This window comes from Brassica rapa, chromosome A05, assembly GCF_000309985.2.
Source record: "Brassica rapa cultivar Chiifu-401-42 chromosome A05, CAAS_Brap_v3.01, whole genome shotgun sequence".
Lineage (NCBI taxonomy): Eukaryota > Viridiplantae > Streptophyta > Magnoliopsida > Brassicales > Brassicaceae > Brassica > Brassica rapa.
Window position 1 is genome coordinate 26,274,047 of NC_024799.2, and position 14,777 is coordinate 26,288,823.

The 14,777-nt window shown below is 38.9% G+C and overlaps 1 protein-coding gene across 1 annotated transcript; it reads left to right on the forward strand.

Annotated features, from left to right (window-relative positions):
- Positions 1–358: 358 nt before the first annotated feature.
- On the forward strand, positions 359–14,328 carry LOC103870696 (callose synthase 9). Its single transcript, XM_009148855.3, has 52 exons — positions 359–549; positions 1,151–1,368; positions 1,455–1,552; positions 1,652–1,806; positions 1,913–2,009; positions 2,098–2,208; positions 2,285–2,410; positions 2,485–2,574; positions 2,887–2,984; positions 3,059–3,176; positions 3,373–3,516; positions 3,968–4,044; positions 4,116–4,194; positions 4,574–4,696; positions 4,880–4,985; positions 5,073–5,196; positions 5,312–5,501; positions 5,592–5,644; positions 5,875–5,935; positions 6,272–6,353; positions 6,630–6,679; positions 6,928–7,014; positions 7,115–7,200; positions 7,306–7,327; positions 7,449–7,543; positions 7,653–7,734; positions 7,858–8,015; positions 8,094–8,214; positions 8,394–8,491; positions 8,587–8,677; positions 8,762–8,922; positions 9,010–9,119; positions 9,251–9,382; positions 9,502–9,570; positions 9,649–9,826; positions 9,914–10,028; positions 10,221–10,340; positions 10,595–10,716; positions 10,798–10,881; positions 10,966–11,078; positions 11,173–11,225; positions 11,298–11,474; positions 11,759–11,806; positions 11,892–12,050; positions 12,251–12,364; positions 12,436–12,524; positions 12,615–12,773; positions 12,852–12,954; positions 13,041–13,160; positions 13,487–13,537; positions 13,633–13,815; positions 13,906–14,328. The coding sequence occupies exons 2-52, from the start codon at positions 1,158–1,160 to the stop codon at positions 14,140–14,142; spliced, it is 5,730 nt and encodes a 1,909-aa protein (XP_009147103.2). The 5' UTR covers positions 359–549; positions 1,151–1,157; the 3' UTR covers positions 14,143–14,328.
- The last annotated feature ends 449 nt before the right edge of the window (positions 14,329–14,777 follow it).

Sequence of the window (14,777 nt, forward strand, 5' to 3'; positions counted from 1 at the left end):
TCGGTCTTGCCAACGCGGTTCGATTGATTTTCCTGAATTCGAATCAAGCGCCGGATCGGGTTGAAATCAGGATTAAATGACGGTTATTGAAAATCTATTTGCGGTTTAGCCGGTTTAATCCGAAAGACTTTGCGTCTTACCAACGCGGTTCGATTGATTTTCCTGCATTCAAATCAATTGCCGGATCGGGTCAAGTCAAGTCGGGTTGAAATAAGGACTAAACCGGTTTTGACCGAGAGAGTTTTTAAAATAGTATCTATCTGAGATTTAGCCGGTTTAATCCAACGCGGTTCACTGACTTTCCTTTTTTTTTCTTGTCAACACGCTTATTTAAAAGTTAAAACATGGCTTCCTTCGTTGTGATGGTTTTGGCTTAAACAAAAACAAAAATCCCTAAAAGTATCTTTTGAATTAGAATCAAACCCGAAAGAGAGCGAGAGAGAGAGAGAGAGAGAGAGAGAGCGAGCTAGCATTCAGTACCCTTGTGCGCTGATTCTTCCATGACTGATCCGATTCTGCTCAAAATCCATATCTAGGGTTTCTAAATCGGTAACTCCCGCGTCTAATTTTTACATGTTTGGTTCATTTTTCGTTTGGTTTAACTTGTTTCGATCCTCGACGAAGCTCAGATTCGAGATCCCATAATTTTTCGTTAGATTAAAACTAGTCTAATCGTTTCGTTTGTTCTCTATATATATAACTCACGGTCTGTAAATTTGCATTGTCCGTTACTTGTCCGAATCTGTTTGTCTGTGTATCCTTGAATTTTTATTACATCGTTCCACTTGCTGTTTTTTCTTTGGTTTTAAAGATTTTTGTACTTTTGTAGGTAGAAAATGTCACGAGCGGAGTCGTCGTGGGAGCGGCTAGTCAATGCTGCGTTACAAAGAGATAGAGCAGGAGGAGCTTCTGCTGGTGGTGGTGGTCCTGGCCAGGGAAGTCTTATGGAGTATGTCCCTTCATCTCTGGTAATTTTTCGTTAGATTAAAACTAGTCTAATCGTTTCGTTTGTTCTCTATATATATCACGGTCTGTAAATTTGCATTGTCCGTTACTTGTCCGAATCTGTTTGTCTGTGTATCCTTGAATTTTTATTACAACCCACCCCCATGTTTTTTCTTTGGTTTTAAAGATTTTTGTACTTTTGTAGGTAGAAAATGTCACGAGCGGAGTCGTCGTGGGAGCGGCTAGTCAATGCTGCGTTACAAAGAGATAGAGCAGGAGGAGCTTCTGCTGGTGGTGGTGGTCCTGGCCAGGGAAGTCTTATGGAGTATGTCCCTTCATCTCTGGCCAACAACAGGGACATAGACGCTATCCTGAGAGCTGCTGATGAGCTCCAAGATGAAGATCCCAGCATCGCTAGGATCTGTAAGCTTTTTTTCTTACTTTTTTTGGCAGTTTTAGCTTTCGTTTCCCCACTGGTTGTGATCTTATTAACGTTTTTTTTGGTGCAGTGTGTGAGCATGCTTACTCGCTGGCGCAGAATCTTGACCCTAACAGTGAAGGCAGAGGAGTGTTACAGTTTAAAACCGGTTTAATGTCCGTTGTTAAGGTATGGTTCCCTTCTCTTCTTCTTCTTCTTCTGCTTGTTTGATTTTTTTTTCCATTGTTTTGCATTCTAATGCATTGTTCTGGATTGGTTTGCTTACAGCAAAAGCTAGCGAAAAGAGAGGTTGGGACGATAGATAGAAGTCAGGATATTAAACGGCTGCAGGACTTCTACAGACTCTACAGAGAGAAGAACAATGTTGACACGCTGAAGGAGGATGAAAAGCAGCTCCGTGAGTCTGGGGTTTTTACTAAAGAGTACGTAAATCTCTCTGAATTTTCTATTCTGGCTAATGATTGTTAGAACCCGAAACTTACTCAGGTATCTTAATTGTTGTCTAAACGTTTTGATATTGGCTACCAGGATGGAGCGAAAAACATTGAGAAGGAAGAGAGTGTTTGCCACCCTTAAAGTTCTCGGAAATGTGTTGGAGCAGGTTGCGAAAGAGATTCCTGATGAGGTTGTGTATTTTTCCTCCTATTTCTCAAATTCATTTTTTTTGGGGGTCAAAAGTAGGTCTGTAAAATATCTATTTTGCGTGTCAACAGCTGAAGCATGTTATTGATTCTGATGCTGCAATGAGTGAGGACACGATTGCATACAACATCATTCCTCTGGATGCTCCTGTCACGACTAATGCCACTACGTCTTTCCCTGAGGTGAGATAATTTTCCTATTTTCCACAATCCACATGCGTGTATTGTATGCGGTTTGATGACAATAAAATTTGAGCAGGTGCAAGCAGCAGTTGCAGCGTTGAAGTATTTTCCAGGCCTGCCAAAATTGCCTGCTGATTTTCCCATTCCAGCGACAAGGAATGCTGATATGCTTGATTTTCTCCACTACATCTTTGGGTTCCAGGTTTGTCTATCTGAGAAGCTTCTTTTGAGTATTAGAGAGTGATATTTCTAATATATCAATTCTTATGGCCGCAGAAAGACAGTGTCTCCAATCAGCGTGAACATATAGTTCTTCTTCTTGCTAATGAGCAATCCCGCCTTACCATTCCTGAAGAAAGAGAACCTGTAAGTACCAAAGCTTATTTGATTTTCATATGATCAGTTTCGCCGAAGTTTCTGGATTAGAAGTAGGCTATTCATGATTTTGGCTCTGTTCTTCTTGTTATAGCGAAAACTTCTGAGTGATTGTTCTTTGGGTGGACTTCTAGTTGACAAAGCTTAAAAGTGAAGTATCTTAATGTTCATTCTAGAAACTTAGGCTAGTGATTGTGCTGTGAACATGATTTTAGCTTGTTTACCGCTATATATAGTTAGAAAGCAGTGAATTGCATTTTCAGATCTCATGAATAATTTTTTTTTCTCTTAATACTCTCTCAGAAACTGGATGACGCTGCAGTACGTAAGGTCTTTCTGAAGTCCCTTGATAACTACATCAAGTGGTGTGATTACCTGTGCATTCAACCGGCATGGAGCAAGTAAATTATCCTCTCTTCCTTGTCTTTTCCTGCTACCACTCTTGCTTGCTCACTTCGGTTTTTGTATGATGCAGCTTAGAGACCATCAGTGGAGAAAAGAGACTACTATTCCTCTCTTTGTATTTCCTGATTTGGGGCGAAGCTGCTAACATACGCTTTCTTCCGGAATGTTTGTGCTACATATTCCACCACGTAAGTTTATACTGAACGCTTATTTTTCTCTACATGTTTGCATATTCTACCAAGATCTCTATGTCTCACTGTCTCTTCCATGATTCTGTTCTTATATGAATCGCCTAACTTTCTGAATTGATACTGGTTCCTTGGTAATTTTACTATAGTATGTGGTCATTTGATATTGTTTGCTCATACTGAATATTTTATGTAGATGGTAAGAGAAATGGATGAGATCTTACGCCAGCAGGTTGCTCGCCCTGCTGAGAGCTGTATGCCAGTCGAAAGCCGTGGCTCTGATGATGGGGTATCATTCCTTGATCATGTCATTGCTCCACTGTATGGAGTTGTATCAGCGGTATGTTCTCTAAAGTATTCTTTCACCCCTGGACTTTTAGGGAGTTTCCTTTCTCTTTTCTATTCATGATTACTGCTGTATTTTCTTTGATCCCACATTGCTGCTTCTTAATAGAGAAACGTACATTTAAAAACTTTCCTAATTTGCTCCGTAACTAGTTTTGTAGGCTGATGATTCGGTTAGTCATCTACCACTGATTTTAGCATTTTTTTGGTCAATAAACATATTGAATTTTGTTTATCGTGTTACTTGAGGGGGTTATTACATCTTGTCCTATTCATTCAAGATGTGGACATATGTTTCATAGCATGTATATTTGTAGATATATCAGTGGTAGTTGGTTTTCAGTTCAAATGTTCTGTAAAAAGAGGATTCTGCTTTCTCATGTGTGAATATTCAATTTAGGACTGTGTTGTTGGTTTTGATATAATAGTCATGTTGCTCTGTGCAGGAAGCGTTTAACAATGACAATGGCCGAGCACCTCATTCAGCTTGGAGAAACTATGATGATTTCAATGAGTATTTCTGGTAAATTTTTAATATCTTTGCCGATTGGATTAATTTCATTCTCTCTGTCTCTGACGGTTTTAATTTTCCAGGTCGCTTCACTCCTTTGAGCTTGGTTGGCCATGGCGGACGAGTTCATCTTTTTTCCAGAAACCTATACCGAGAAAAAAGGTTTGCAATGGCCCCTCATAGTAGTGATTTTGTATTCATACTTGTTGTTGCTTCTTTGGTGAGACGAACATCAAATGAAAAAAAATTATAGCATTGGTATAAGCGATTTATTATCTCCGTGATGGAAATTTTTTAAACGTCTATAATTCAGCTCCTAGATCATGTGTTAGAGGTTGATCTTGAAGTTATGTTGGCATGTTTAGTCTTTCTATTGTATTCATTTACTTTACTCGTTAGTTAATAGGTTCATAATTTTTTTATTTTATCTAAAGAAGTCGAGGTTCAGTCTGGTTGTGTGCCTCGTTTAAGATCTGGATACAGACTTCTTTTTTCCCACATATGCGTATCTGATGTTAGTATACTGGTTTTATCCTTGCAGTACGACCTTCAAACCGGTAGGGCAAAGCATCGAGGAAAGACTTCATTCGTTGAGCACCGGACATTTTTGCATCTTTACCACAGCTTCCATCGGCTATGGATATTCCTAGCTATGATGTTTCAGGTTTGTAATCCCTACTCTGGTTCCCTTTATTGTTGTAGTTTTTCTCTGTGTTCCTAAGAAAATCTTTATTTTACGTTAACGACGTTTGGTTGTGACGTATTCTTTCACTATCATGGATCGTATGAATGTTATTATGTCGATAGAGGTTCTCCTGCTACTGCACTCTAACAGACTTCTTTACAGGCACTAGCTATTATTGCGTTCAACAAAAACGACCTTTACTCCAGGAAGACTTTGCGTGAAATTCTCAGCCTGGGTCCGACTTTCGTTGTGATGAAGTTTTCTGAGAGTCAGTATTAAGCCTGATACTCTTTACTTTATTTTCTTTATCAATATTGTGATTTGGTGAAGAAAAAACTTGTGCTTGATGTTATAGGTGTTCTGGATGTCATCATGATGTATGGTGCTTATTCTACAACAAGACGGCTGGCTGTTTCTCGCATTTTTCTCCGCTTCATCTGGTTTAGCCTTGCTTCCGTCGTCGTATCCTTCCTCTATGTGTATGTGAAACTTCATTTATTGAACTGTCCTTTTTCATATTGCTTTTGCATATTTTCCTGTTTTTGGGGTAGTTTTACATTCCCTTGTTTGATAGTTTTGTGTGTGTGTGTGCAGGAAAGCACTTCAAGAAGATAGTAACCCAAATTCCAACTCAGTCATGTTCAAGTTTTATGTGATTCTCATAGCCATCTATGGTGGTGTTCAGTTCTTTTTGAGTATCCTGATGCGTTTCCCAACTTGTCACAACATTGCTAATAAATGTGATCGCTGGCCTGTGATTCGATTCTTTAAGTGGATGCGCCAGGTTTGTACATCATCTTTCTCTTTCGTTCTTCATGCTTAATATCTGGATCATTAGTAACAATCTCTGATGCTTACTTGATTGTATTTTCAGGAGAGACACTATGTTGGCCGTGGCATGTATGAAAAGACATCCGATTTCATAAAGTAACGTCTCCATCTTATCTTTGTTACTTTTTTAGTTACTTATTTTAGTTATCTGTATTCTCGGGACTTCAAAAGTTGTTCTAGCTTATATTTGGTACTGAAAATATTTGAACTCTGTTTCTGACTTGTTTGCGAGAAGCAGAGAGATACTTGTTTAATTGATGCCGAGAGCTCGTATTTTTGTGGCTTAAATGGTAAAGGTTCTTCTAAGCCACTCTTGTATGACGCAGGTACTTGCTGTTTTGGGTTGTCGTTCTGTCTGCCAAGTTCTCCTTTGCGTACTTTCTCCAGGTTGGTTCTTTTGATAGGAAGTATAATTGTGATGTGTTGATAGTTGTACTGAAGATTGTGATTATACGTGAAATATACATATTTTACATACCACTTATTTACTGAAAATTGTTTCTCTCTGTGTTCAATTGCTCTCAATTTGTACAGTGAACTCTTAAAGTTGGAAGTAGTTTTATGGGTGCTGGCATGCTGTTACTTTATACATAATTTTTCTGTTCATTGCGATCTCTTGTAGACAATTCCTGAAGTAATTATTAGAGAAACATCGCAAAGATACTTCGTTTGGCAGTTTAAGTGTGACTCGGAGTTATATCTCTCTTGCTGATGAAATTGCAGATTAAGCCGCTCGTTGGTCCAACAAGGATGATAGTCAAACAGGATAACATTCAGTACTCGTGGCATGATTTGGTGTCAAGAAGTAAGTATTGGATTGTGGTATTACTCGAGGATGCTTAATTTTTTTGTAAGCTTAGTTGCTTGAATGATTGTGGTGTAATATGTTACTTCTCTCTGGAATCATAAACCTGTGCTTCTCTGCAGTATATGATATCAAAGTCGAACTCTAGAAGTAGGCCCTTCTTGGGATGTTACTAGCTCTACTTTTTAGTTTCTTGCTGATAATTGTACTGAGAACCTCAAAAGTATCATTCTTCTGCAAGATTCTCATACTCTAATATTTCTTATCTGGATGCAGACAACTACAACGCTCTGACTGTTGCCAGTTTATGGGCTCCTGTGGTCGCTGTAAGTTCATGGTCTTTACATGAGGGTAGGCACTTTTGTTGTTCTAGGTTTTGTTGGGAGCAATCAGTGAATCAAGACGTAGTTGTTTCTAGAGATCACTCCAGTTTTGGAGGATTTTGTTAAAAACTATTTCAGAAATCTTGGTGGAGACTTGGAGTTTGTTCTGGCTAGGATGAATGCTGTCACTGGGGGGTTCACAGTAGAATTTTCCTTCATTGTGTAGTAACTTTCTCTTTCATATAATGCAGATCTACCTGTTAGACATCCATATATTCTACACCCTTGTCTCTGCCTTTTTGGGTTTCTTGCTCGGTGCGAGAGATCGTTTGGGGGAGGTAAGTGTGTTACATTTCCTGTCAAAGTTAAGATATAAAAATATGTTACTACACTGACTGCAAGAGTGTATGTCCTTACGTTGCCTTGCAATTTTCACAGATAAGATCTTTGGAAGCCATTCACAAACAGTTTGAGGAGTTTCCAGGGGCCTTCATGAGGGCTCTTCATGTCCCTATTACTAATCGGTTAGATTCCTTTCCATCTGTCTTCTAAGAAGTTCATTTTACCTGCACGTCTCCTTTTATCTCTATTAAATATTGATATTTTCTATAATTCAAAATCATGTGCAGGACGTCTGATCCTTCTCACCAGGTACCTGTTGACCTGTTTTACGTTTATGAACCACTAATTTCCTAGATAAACGTATGGTATATCATGTTATTTTGCTTCTCACGTTTGTTGCTCATATCTGCATGTGATTATCAATGCGAAGGCTGCGGATAAGAATAAAGTAGATGCAGCACACTTTGCTCCATTCTGGAACCAAATAATAAAATGTCTACGAGAGGAAGACTACATCACTGATTTGTAAGTGCTTTATGCTTTTCGGTAACTAATCTGCGTGCCTAATGTTCGTAGCTTCGGCTTTTTATAGTTTCGTTTTAACCCATTCTTCTCGCTTGGAACGATTTTCTAGTGAGATGGACTTACTCCTGATGCCCAAGAACTCTGGTAGGCTCCAATTGGTTCAGTGGCCACTTTTTCTTCTTTCCAGCAAGGTGAGTTTGTTACTTTACCTGCTTCTGTATTTTAATTCAACGCTTTATTTCCGTAAAAAGCGCATATGAAGCGCATATTAAGTCATTGCTTCGTGACTATTAATCTCCTATAATTTACTGTAGATATTGTTGGCCAAAGAGATTGCCGCGGAGAGTAATACTCAAGAGGAGATAATAGAGAGAATTGAGAGGGATGATTATATGAAGTATGCTGTTGAGGAGGTCTATCACACTCTCAAACTTGTCCTAATGGAGACTCTGGAAGCCGAGGGGAGGATGTGGTAAGGGATTTTTAAGTCCTAAATTTACTTGGACAGGTTTTTGCTGGATAAAAGAATGATGTCTTGTAAATTTTGTAGGGTGGAAAGAATCTACGAAGATATCCAGGCCAGCATAAAGGATCGGAAGATACATCACGATTTTCAGTTGAACAAACTCTCCCTTGTTATCACGAGAGTGACTGCACTCTTGGGAATTCTGGTCAGTAATCTTTTTATTGAACGGCTCTTAGTTTGTATTGTAGTTGTAATCTTCATGATGGTGAAAGTTACATAATTGTGAATTGTAGACGTCCCTTATTAGTGGGAGAAGATTTCCGCAGTTACTTGTATGTTATCAATTAGATGGAGTTTTATGTTCGTTCTTTTTTTCTTGAACAGAAAGAAAATGAAACACCGGAGCATGCGAAAGGGGCTATCAAAGCACTTCAGGATCTCTACGATGTCATGCGGCTTGACATATTAACTTTTAATATGAGGTACACACAAAGTCGATGATTTGGCTGCGTTTTGTGCAAAACCGTGCCTTGGTCTTCTTTGTTTAATAGTCTTCGAAAAATATGTTTTTGTGTAGGGGTCAGTATGAAACGTGGAACATCTTAACTCAAGCCTGGAATGAAGGTCGGCTTTTTACAAAGTTGAAATGGCCTAAAGATCCCGAGCTGGTATGGTGATGATATTTGTTACCAAAGGCTATGGTTAAACTCAGTTATATTCTGTCAATCTGATAATTCTCTATGGTTTTGCAGAAAGCTTTAGTCAAAAGATTGTACTCGCTGTTTACTATCAAAGATTCTGCTGCGCACGTTCCTAGAAACCTCGAGGCAAGACGCAGACTGCAATTCTTCACCAATTCGCTTTTCATGGATGTGCCTCCACCAAAGTCTGTGGACAAGATGTTATCCTTCAGGTATTTCTTTCTTTCTCCGTACTTCCATCATTTTATCAAAACAAGTTTCTCACAAGCTTAATATCTTCCTTTGAACTGTATTTTCAGTGTCTTCACTCCATATTATTCTGAGGTTGTGCTATACAGCATGGCCGAACTCACTAAGAGAAATGAGGATGGGATATCAATCTTGTTTTACCTTCAGAAAATTTATCCAGGTATATTGGCTTTGTGAATTCCTTAATATGATTAGTGACATTTGCCTAGCTTTTTATGTTTCTTATTAGTAAGTTACTTCTGTAATGAATAGGTGCCTAATATTTTCTCATTGACATCTGATTTGTCGCAGATGAGTGGAAAAATTTTCTTGCACGAATAGGACAAGATGAAAATGCATTAGAAGGTGATCTACGTAATGAGAGAGACATACTTGAACTTAGGTTTTGGGCTTCTTACCGTGGACAGACGTTAGCTAGAACAGGTAAGTAAACAAATCACTGCACCTTCTTTCTATCAAGTCAATAGTCGTAACTTTCCGCTGTTCCCTTGCATATATTTTCAGTGCTTTTCTTTACGTGTTATCTGACGTTGTATATGCAGTTCGCGGGATGATGTATTATAGGAAAGCTCTCATGCTTCAGTCTTATTTGGAAAGAAAGGCTGGTAGAGGTAAGAGGCTATAAGAGCTTTCTGTAGATATATTTGTTTTGGTCAAGCTTTTCCTTAGGGCTATCTAACTTATTGCAGACGGAGAGTCGACGCCTTTTGGTAATGACGCGACGGATTCTGAAGGATTCGAGTTATCTCCTGAAGCAAGGGCCCAAGCTGATTTAAAGTTTACATATGTTGTCACATGCCAAATATATGGAAGACAGAAGGAAGATCAGAAACCCGAAGCTGCTGACATTGCATTGCTAATGCAAAGGTAAGAAGACACCTCAATATCAGGTTTAGAGCTTCTGTTATATATATTGTACAGATTACAAGCTAATCTCTTTCGTTCGACTGTCAGAAATGAAGCCCTTCGTATCGCTTATATCGATGTTGTTGATACTCCGAAAGAGGGTAAATCCCATACAGAATATTATTCAAAGCTTGTGAAGGCGGACATCAGTGGAAAGGATAAGGTAAACTGCGTTCTGTGAAACCAGTCACGAGTCTAGTATTCTTGTGTCCTTATTCTCAAAATACTTAAACCTGCTTTAAGTTATGGGTAGATTGTGATTGCACTGTAAAGGGAATTGGCATTTTTCTTTCTCCTTCTTGGTCTTAATATTTTGTTATATGGAATTCCCACTTGAGTTTTTCTGGCTGTGCAGGAAATTTACTCCATAAGGTTGCCTGGGGACCCGAAACTTGGCGAAGGCAAACCTGAGAATCAAAACCACGCCATTGTGTTTACTCGCGGAAATGCTGTCCAGACTATTGATATGAATCAGGTCAGTATGTGGCATCTTCTTTGTTTTAAAGGGCTTCTTACGAGATCTTCTGGGGGTTAATTATAGTTAAGGTTCACTGGAAAGTTCAATTTAGTAAATTAGGTATATACGTTTTGTAAAGAGTATTTTGAAAACAGTTTGGAGTTGGGCATTTCATCATATGTACTTTACATTCTTTACGTGAGAGCTAAATGCATCTCCAGTCTGTGGCATCTGTTAGTTATTTTAACATCTATTTTTTCGTTATTTGTTAGGACAATTACTTTGAAGAAGCCTTGAAGATGAGAAATCTCTTGGAGGAATTCGATCCGAACCGGGGCCATGGAATTCGACCACCGACCATTCTTGGAGTTAGGGAACATGTATTCACTGGAAGGTGTGTGAGCCAGACATATGTGTATCTTTGTTCTGAGTTTCATGTATTTCATCTTAAATCATTGTTTGTGACAATATGCAGTGTCTCCTCCTTGGCGTCTTTCATGTCCAATCAAGAAACTAGCTTTGTAACTCTTGGTCAGCGAGTATTGGCGAAACCCCTGAAGTAAGCTGCTACCAATAAGTTTATTTTTCTTATGAAGAATTTGATCTCATCAAGAATCCTTGTTCTGTTATCTCTATGTTCTAGGATCCGCATGCATTATGGTCATCCAGATGTCTTCGATAGAGTTTTCCATATTACACGTGGTGGTATCAGCAAGGCCTCTCGAGTCATCAATATTAGTGAAGATATTTTTGCTGGTAAAGTCGATTCGTTAATTGAAAATATGGAATGTGGTTGAGCAATTTTGATCATTTTTCCACATTTGATTAATGTTGATGCTATGATTTTCAGGTTTTAACTCAACTCTACGTCAAGGGAATATCACTCATCATGAGTATATTCAGGTCCGTTATTTTCTCAACTTTTTACAAATAGAATGTGATAAACAATAATATATGTATTAATTTTATCCACAGGTGGGCAAAGGGCGAGATGTGGGGCTCAATCAAATAGCTCTGTTTGAAGGGAAGGTTGCCGGTGGGAATGGTGAACAGGTTCTTAGTCGGGATGTATACAGACTTGGCCAGCTTCTTGATTTCTTCCGGATGATGTCATTCTACTTTACAACTGTTGGCTTCTACTTCTGTACAATGGTATGTGGACCCTCAAATGATTCATAGTGCTGTTGTTTGCCTCTCATCAAAGTTAAATACCTGCAACCAGAATGTTAACCTTTTAGTTAAAGCACTCTTAGCGTCATGGTATCTCTCATTTAGCTGTCAACTCTATAAAAGAAGTCTTTTCCATCATCATTTTTCGTGGATCACTTTATTTCTGTAACGTATATCTGAGCTGTTACTGATAAGTTCCAAGTTTCTCCAAGTATGGTTTCCAGGAACTAATGCTGATGAATTGACATTTAAATGGCCTCTTGCAGTTGACGGTGCTTACTGTATACATTTTCTTATATGGGAGATTATACCTGGTAAGCATGGTTACCTAGATTTGGTTATGACACATATGCTATCTCCATGGCTGATTAGACCCCTACTTGTGTTTGATTTTGATAGGCACTTTCTGGAGTTGGGGCTACTATTCGGGAAAGAGCTATTCTTCTGGACGATACTGCCCTTAGCGCCGCCCTCAATGCTCAGTTTCTGTTTCAGATTGGTGTTTTCACTGCTGTGCCGATGATTTTGGGCTTCATTTTGGAACAGGGTTTTCTCCAGGTACTAATTGTTATACCATGTTTTTGTGAGATATGATTGATAGTGGTGAAGCGTGTGTTTAAAAGTTCCTTGGAGACTGACATATACTCTGATTTAGGTCGTTCATTTACTTGAGTATCTACTGTGCTTATATTTGATTGTAAGTTGCCTTATGGTAAGATTCACAGGTTTGTTATTATTAACTATCTTTCACTGTGTAGGCCATTGTCAGTTTCACAACGATGCAGTTTCAACTATGTACCATCTTCTTCACATTCTCTCTTGGCACAAGAACCCACTATTTTGGACGGACAATTCTTCACGGTGGCGCTAGGGTATGATCTTACACTCGGCTCTCCAATTTCTCTATATTGTTTGGAATGTGATAAACAGTGTTTGTCAACAGTACCAAGCCACTGGAAGAGGGTTTGTCGTCAAGCATATCAAGTTTTCTGAAAACTACCGTCTTTACTCCAGAAGTCATTTCATCAAAGCGTATGTCTCCAGCATGCTTTGTTTCTTATGTGTGCCTGTTTAGCCATAGTAAGGATGGTCAATTCATTGGTATGCTTTGTTCTTCTTCAGGATGGAAGTTATTCTCCTACTGGTCGTCTACCTTTCGTATGGAAACGATGAGGCTGGTGCTGTTTCCTACATTCTCCTGACGGTTAGCAGCTGGTTTTTGGCAGTCTCTTGGCTTTTTGCTCCATACCTGTTCAACCCTGCTGGATTTGAGTGGCAGAAGTAAGTAGTGCTGTCTCTCTTATGTTATGTTGAGCTACATGTTCTTTTAGTGACCAAGTATATTCCTTCTTCTTTCAGAGTCGTGGAGGACTTCAAAGAATGGACAAACTGGCTCTTTTACAGAGGTGGAATCGGTGTGAAAGGAGCTGAAAGCTGGGAAGCATGGTGGGAAGAAGAAATAGTAAGAACTCCATTTTCCAGCATCTTGCACGTCTTTTAGTTGTTCTACTTATCTGGCAAATAATAATTGTCTTTGTACATCAACAGTCTCACATTCGGACCTTGAGCGGGAGGATAGTGGAGACGATATTAAGTCTCCGATTCTTTATCTTCCAGTATGGTATTGTCTACAAACTGAACCTGCAAGGATCAGATACATCAATTGCGGTACAGTGTTTTCCCTTTCGCTACACTTAAGCATAACATAGTTCGCTAGTTTTGTGCTATAACAAATCGTCTGCTACCCTTCCCACGTCTTGCTATGTGGTATATTTGGAACAATAGTCGATATAATGATCCCTGTTCATGATTCATTTCTATTACCAATACCATCTGATAATCACTTGTGATGATATAAAGGTTTGTTAGATTTGGGGTTTGATGATGTTTTGAATGTGTGGAGTATGACCTGGCTGGTGGGGCTAGATATAAGATTTATATGATCTTTACAGTTAGCGCAGATGCTTAATAACATAGTACTTATACATCTGCAGGTGTATGGCTGGTCATGGGCTGCATTTGCGATGCTTATTGTTCTTTTCAAGGTTGGTTTATTCAACTTCACACTTCATTTACCAATAACCTTAGTTTTCTGAGCATTACCTGATTCTGATAATCTTCATTTTTCCAATAACCTTAGGTCTTTACCTTCAGTCAGAAGGTCTCTGTCAACTTCCAGCTCGTACTTAGGTTTGTACAAGGCGTTTCCTTATTGGTGGCTCTAGCTGGCATAGTCGTTGCGATCGTGCTCACAAACTTATCAGTGACGGACATATTTGCCAGCATATTGGCATTTATACCGACAGGATGGGGAATCCTCTCTGTAAGTTTTCGTTCTCTCTCTCTCACCCTTCAGTTTCTAATCACTGCAGAGTCCAGTTTTAACAATGTAATAATCTCTCTTTGTTGTAAGATTGCGTGTGCTTGGAAGCCGGTGATTAAGCGACTTGGGATGTGGAAATCAGTTCGGTCCCTAGCAAGGCTGTTTGATGCAGGAATGGGAATGCTCATCTTCCTTCCCGTTGCGCTCTGCTCGTGGTTCCCGTTCGTCTCGACCTTCCAGACACGTATGATGTTCAACCAAGCGTTCAGTCGTGGTCTCGAGATCTCCCTCATCCTAGCTGGAAACAATCCGAACTCTGGCCTTTGAAAATCTTTTCTTATTAGCCTATGTCTTTTTGTTGAAATACTGATTCTATCTATTTATGTGTGTTTACTGACTGTAGTAGAAACTGATGAGAGAGCCTATTTGTAACTTACTAGGCATTTTAAAGACTTTTGTAATGCTTATTTGTTTCTAGATTCAGTGCATTTTGCAAGTCAGACTAGTATGTTCTTTCCTTGCTTTATAAAAACTTAGTTGTAGCATGTGATGTGAAATTAGGTGTTCGATTATAAACACACGAAAAGGCCGTGTTCATTTGGTCGCCAGCGTTAGCGACCAGAGTCGGCGACTAGAGGCTGCGACTTGATGCTGCCGGTAGTTGTTCCTTTCGTTTGATCACAGTGGTTGTTGCTGAATTCTCTGTTTTCTTGTCACGCGGTTGATTGGTTGTCGCTTCGTTTTGATATCGTTTGCGACCAAAAAATATGATTAAGAGTTATTTCTATTTTTCAAAAGTTTGGTTTAGTAACTCAACTTTTATTTTTAATTTATATTGTATCTTGTACATAAAATTATATTGATAAACTAAACATAAAATAAATGTTTAAAAATTCAAAATCAAATGTTAGGAAACTAATAAATAAATATAAATCCAAATCAAATAAACTAATAAGATAATT

Bases quoted from the DNA above. Each gene is read 5' to 3' on its own strand.
- LOC103870696 (XM_009148855.3), top strand. From the start codon at position 1,158: ATGTCACGAGCGGAGTCGTCGTGGGAGCGGCTAGTCAATGCTGCGTTA. The intron at 2,985-3,058 runs GTAAATTATCCT...TGTATGATGCAG, and splicing joins ATTCAACCGGCATGGAGCAA to CTTAGAGACCATCAGTGGAG. The intron at 11,226-11,297 runs GTCCGTTATTTT...TTTTATCCACAG, and splicing joins CTCATCATGAGTATATTCAG to GTGGGCAAAGGGCGAGATGT.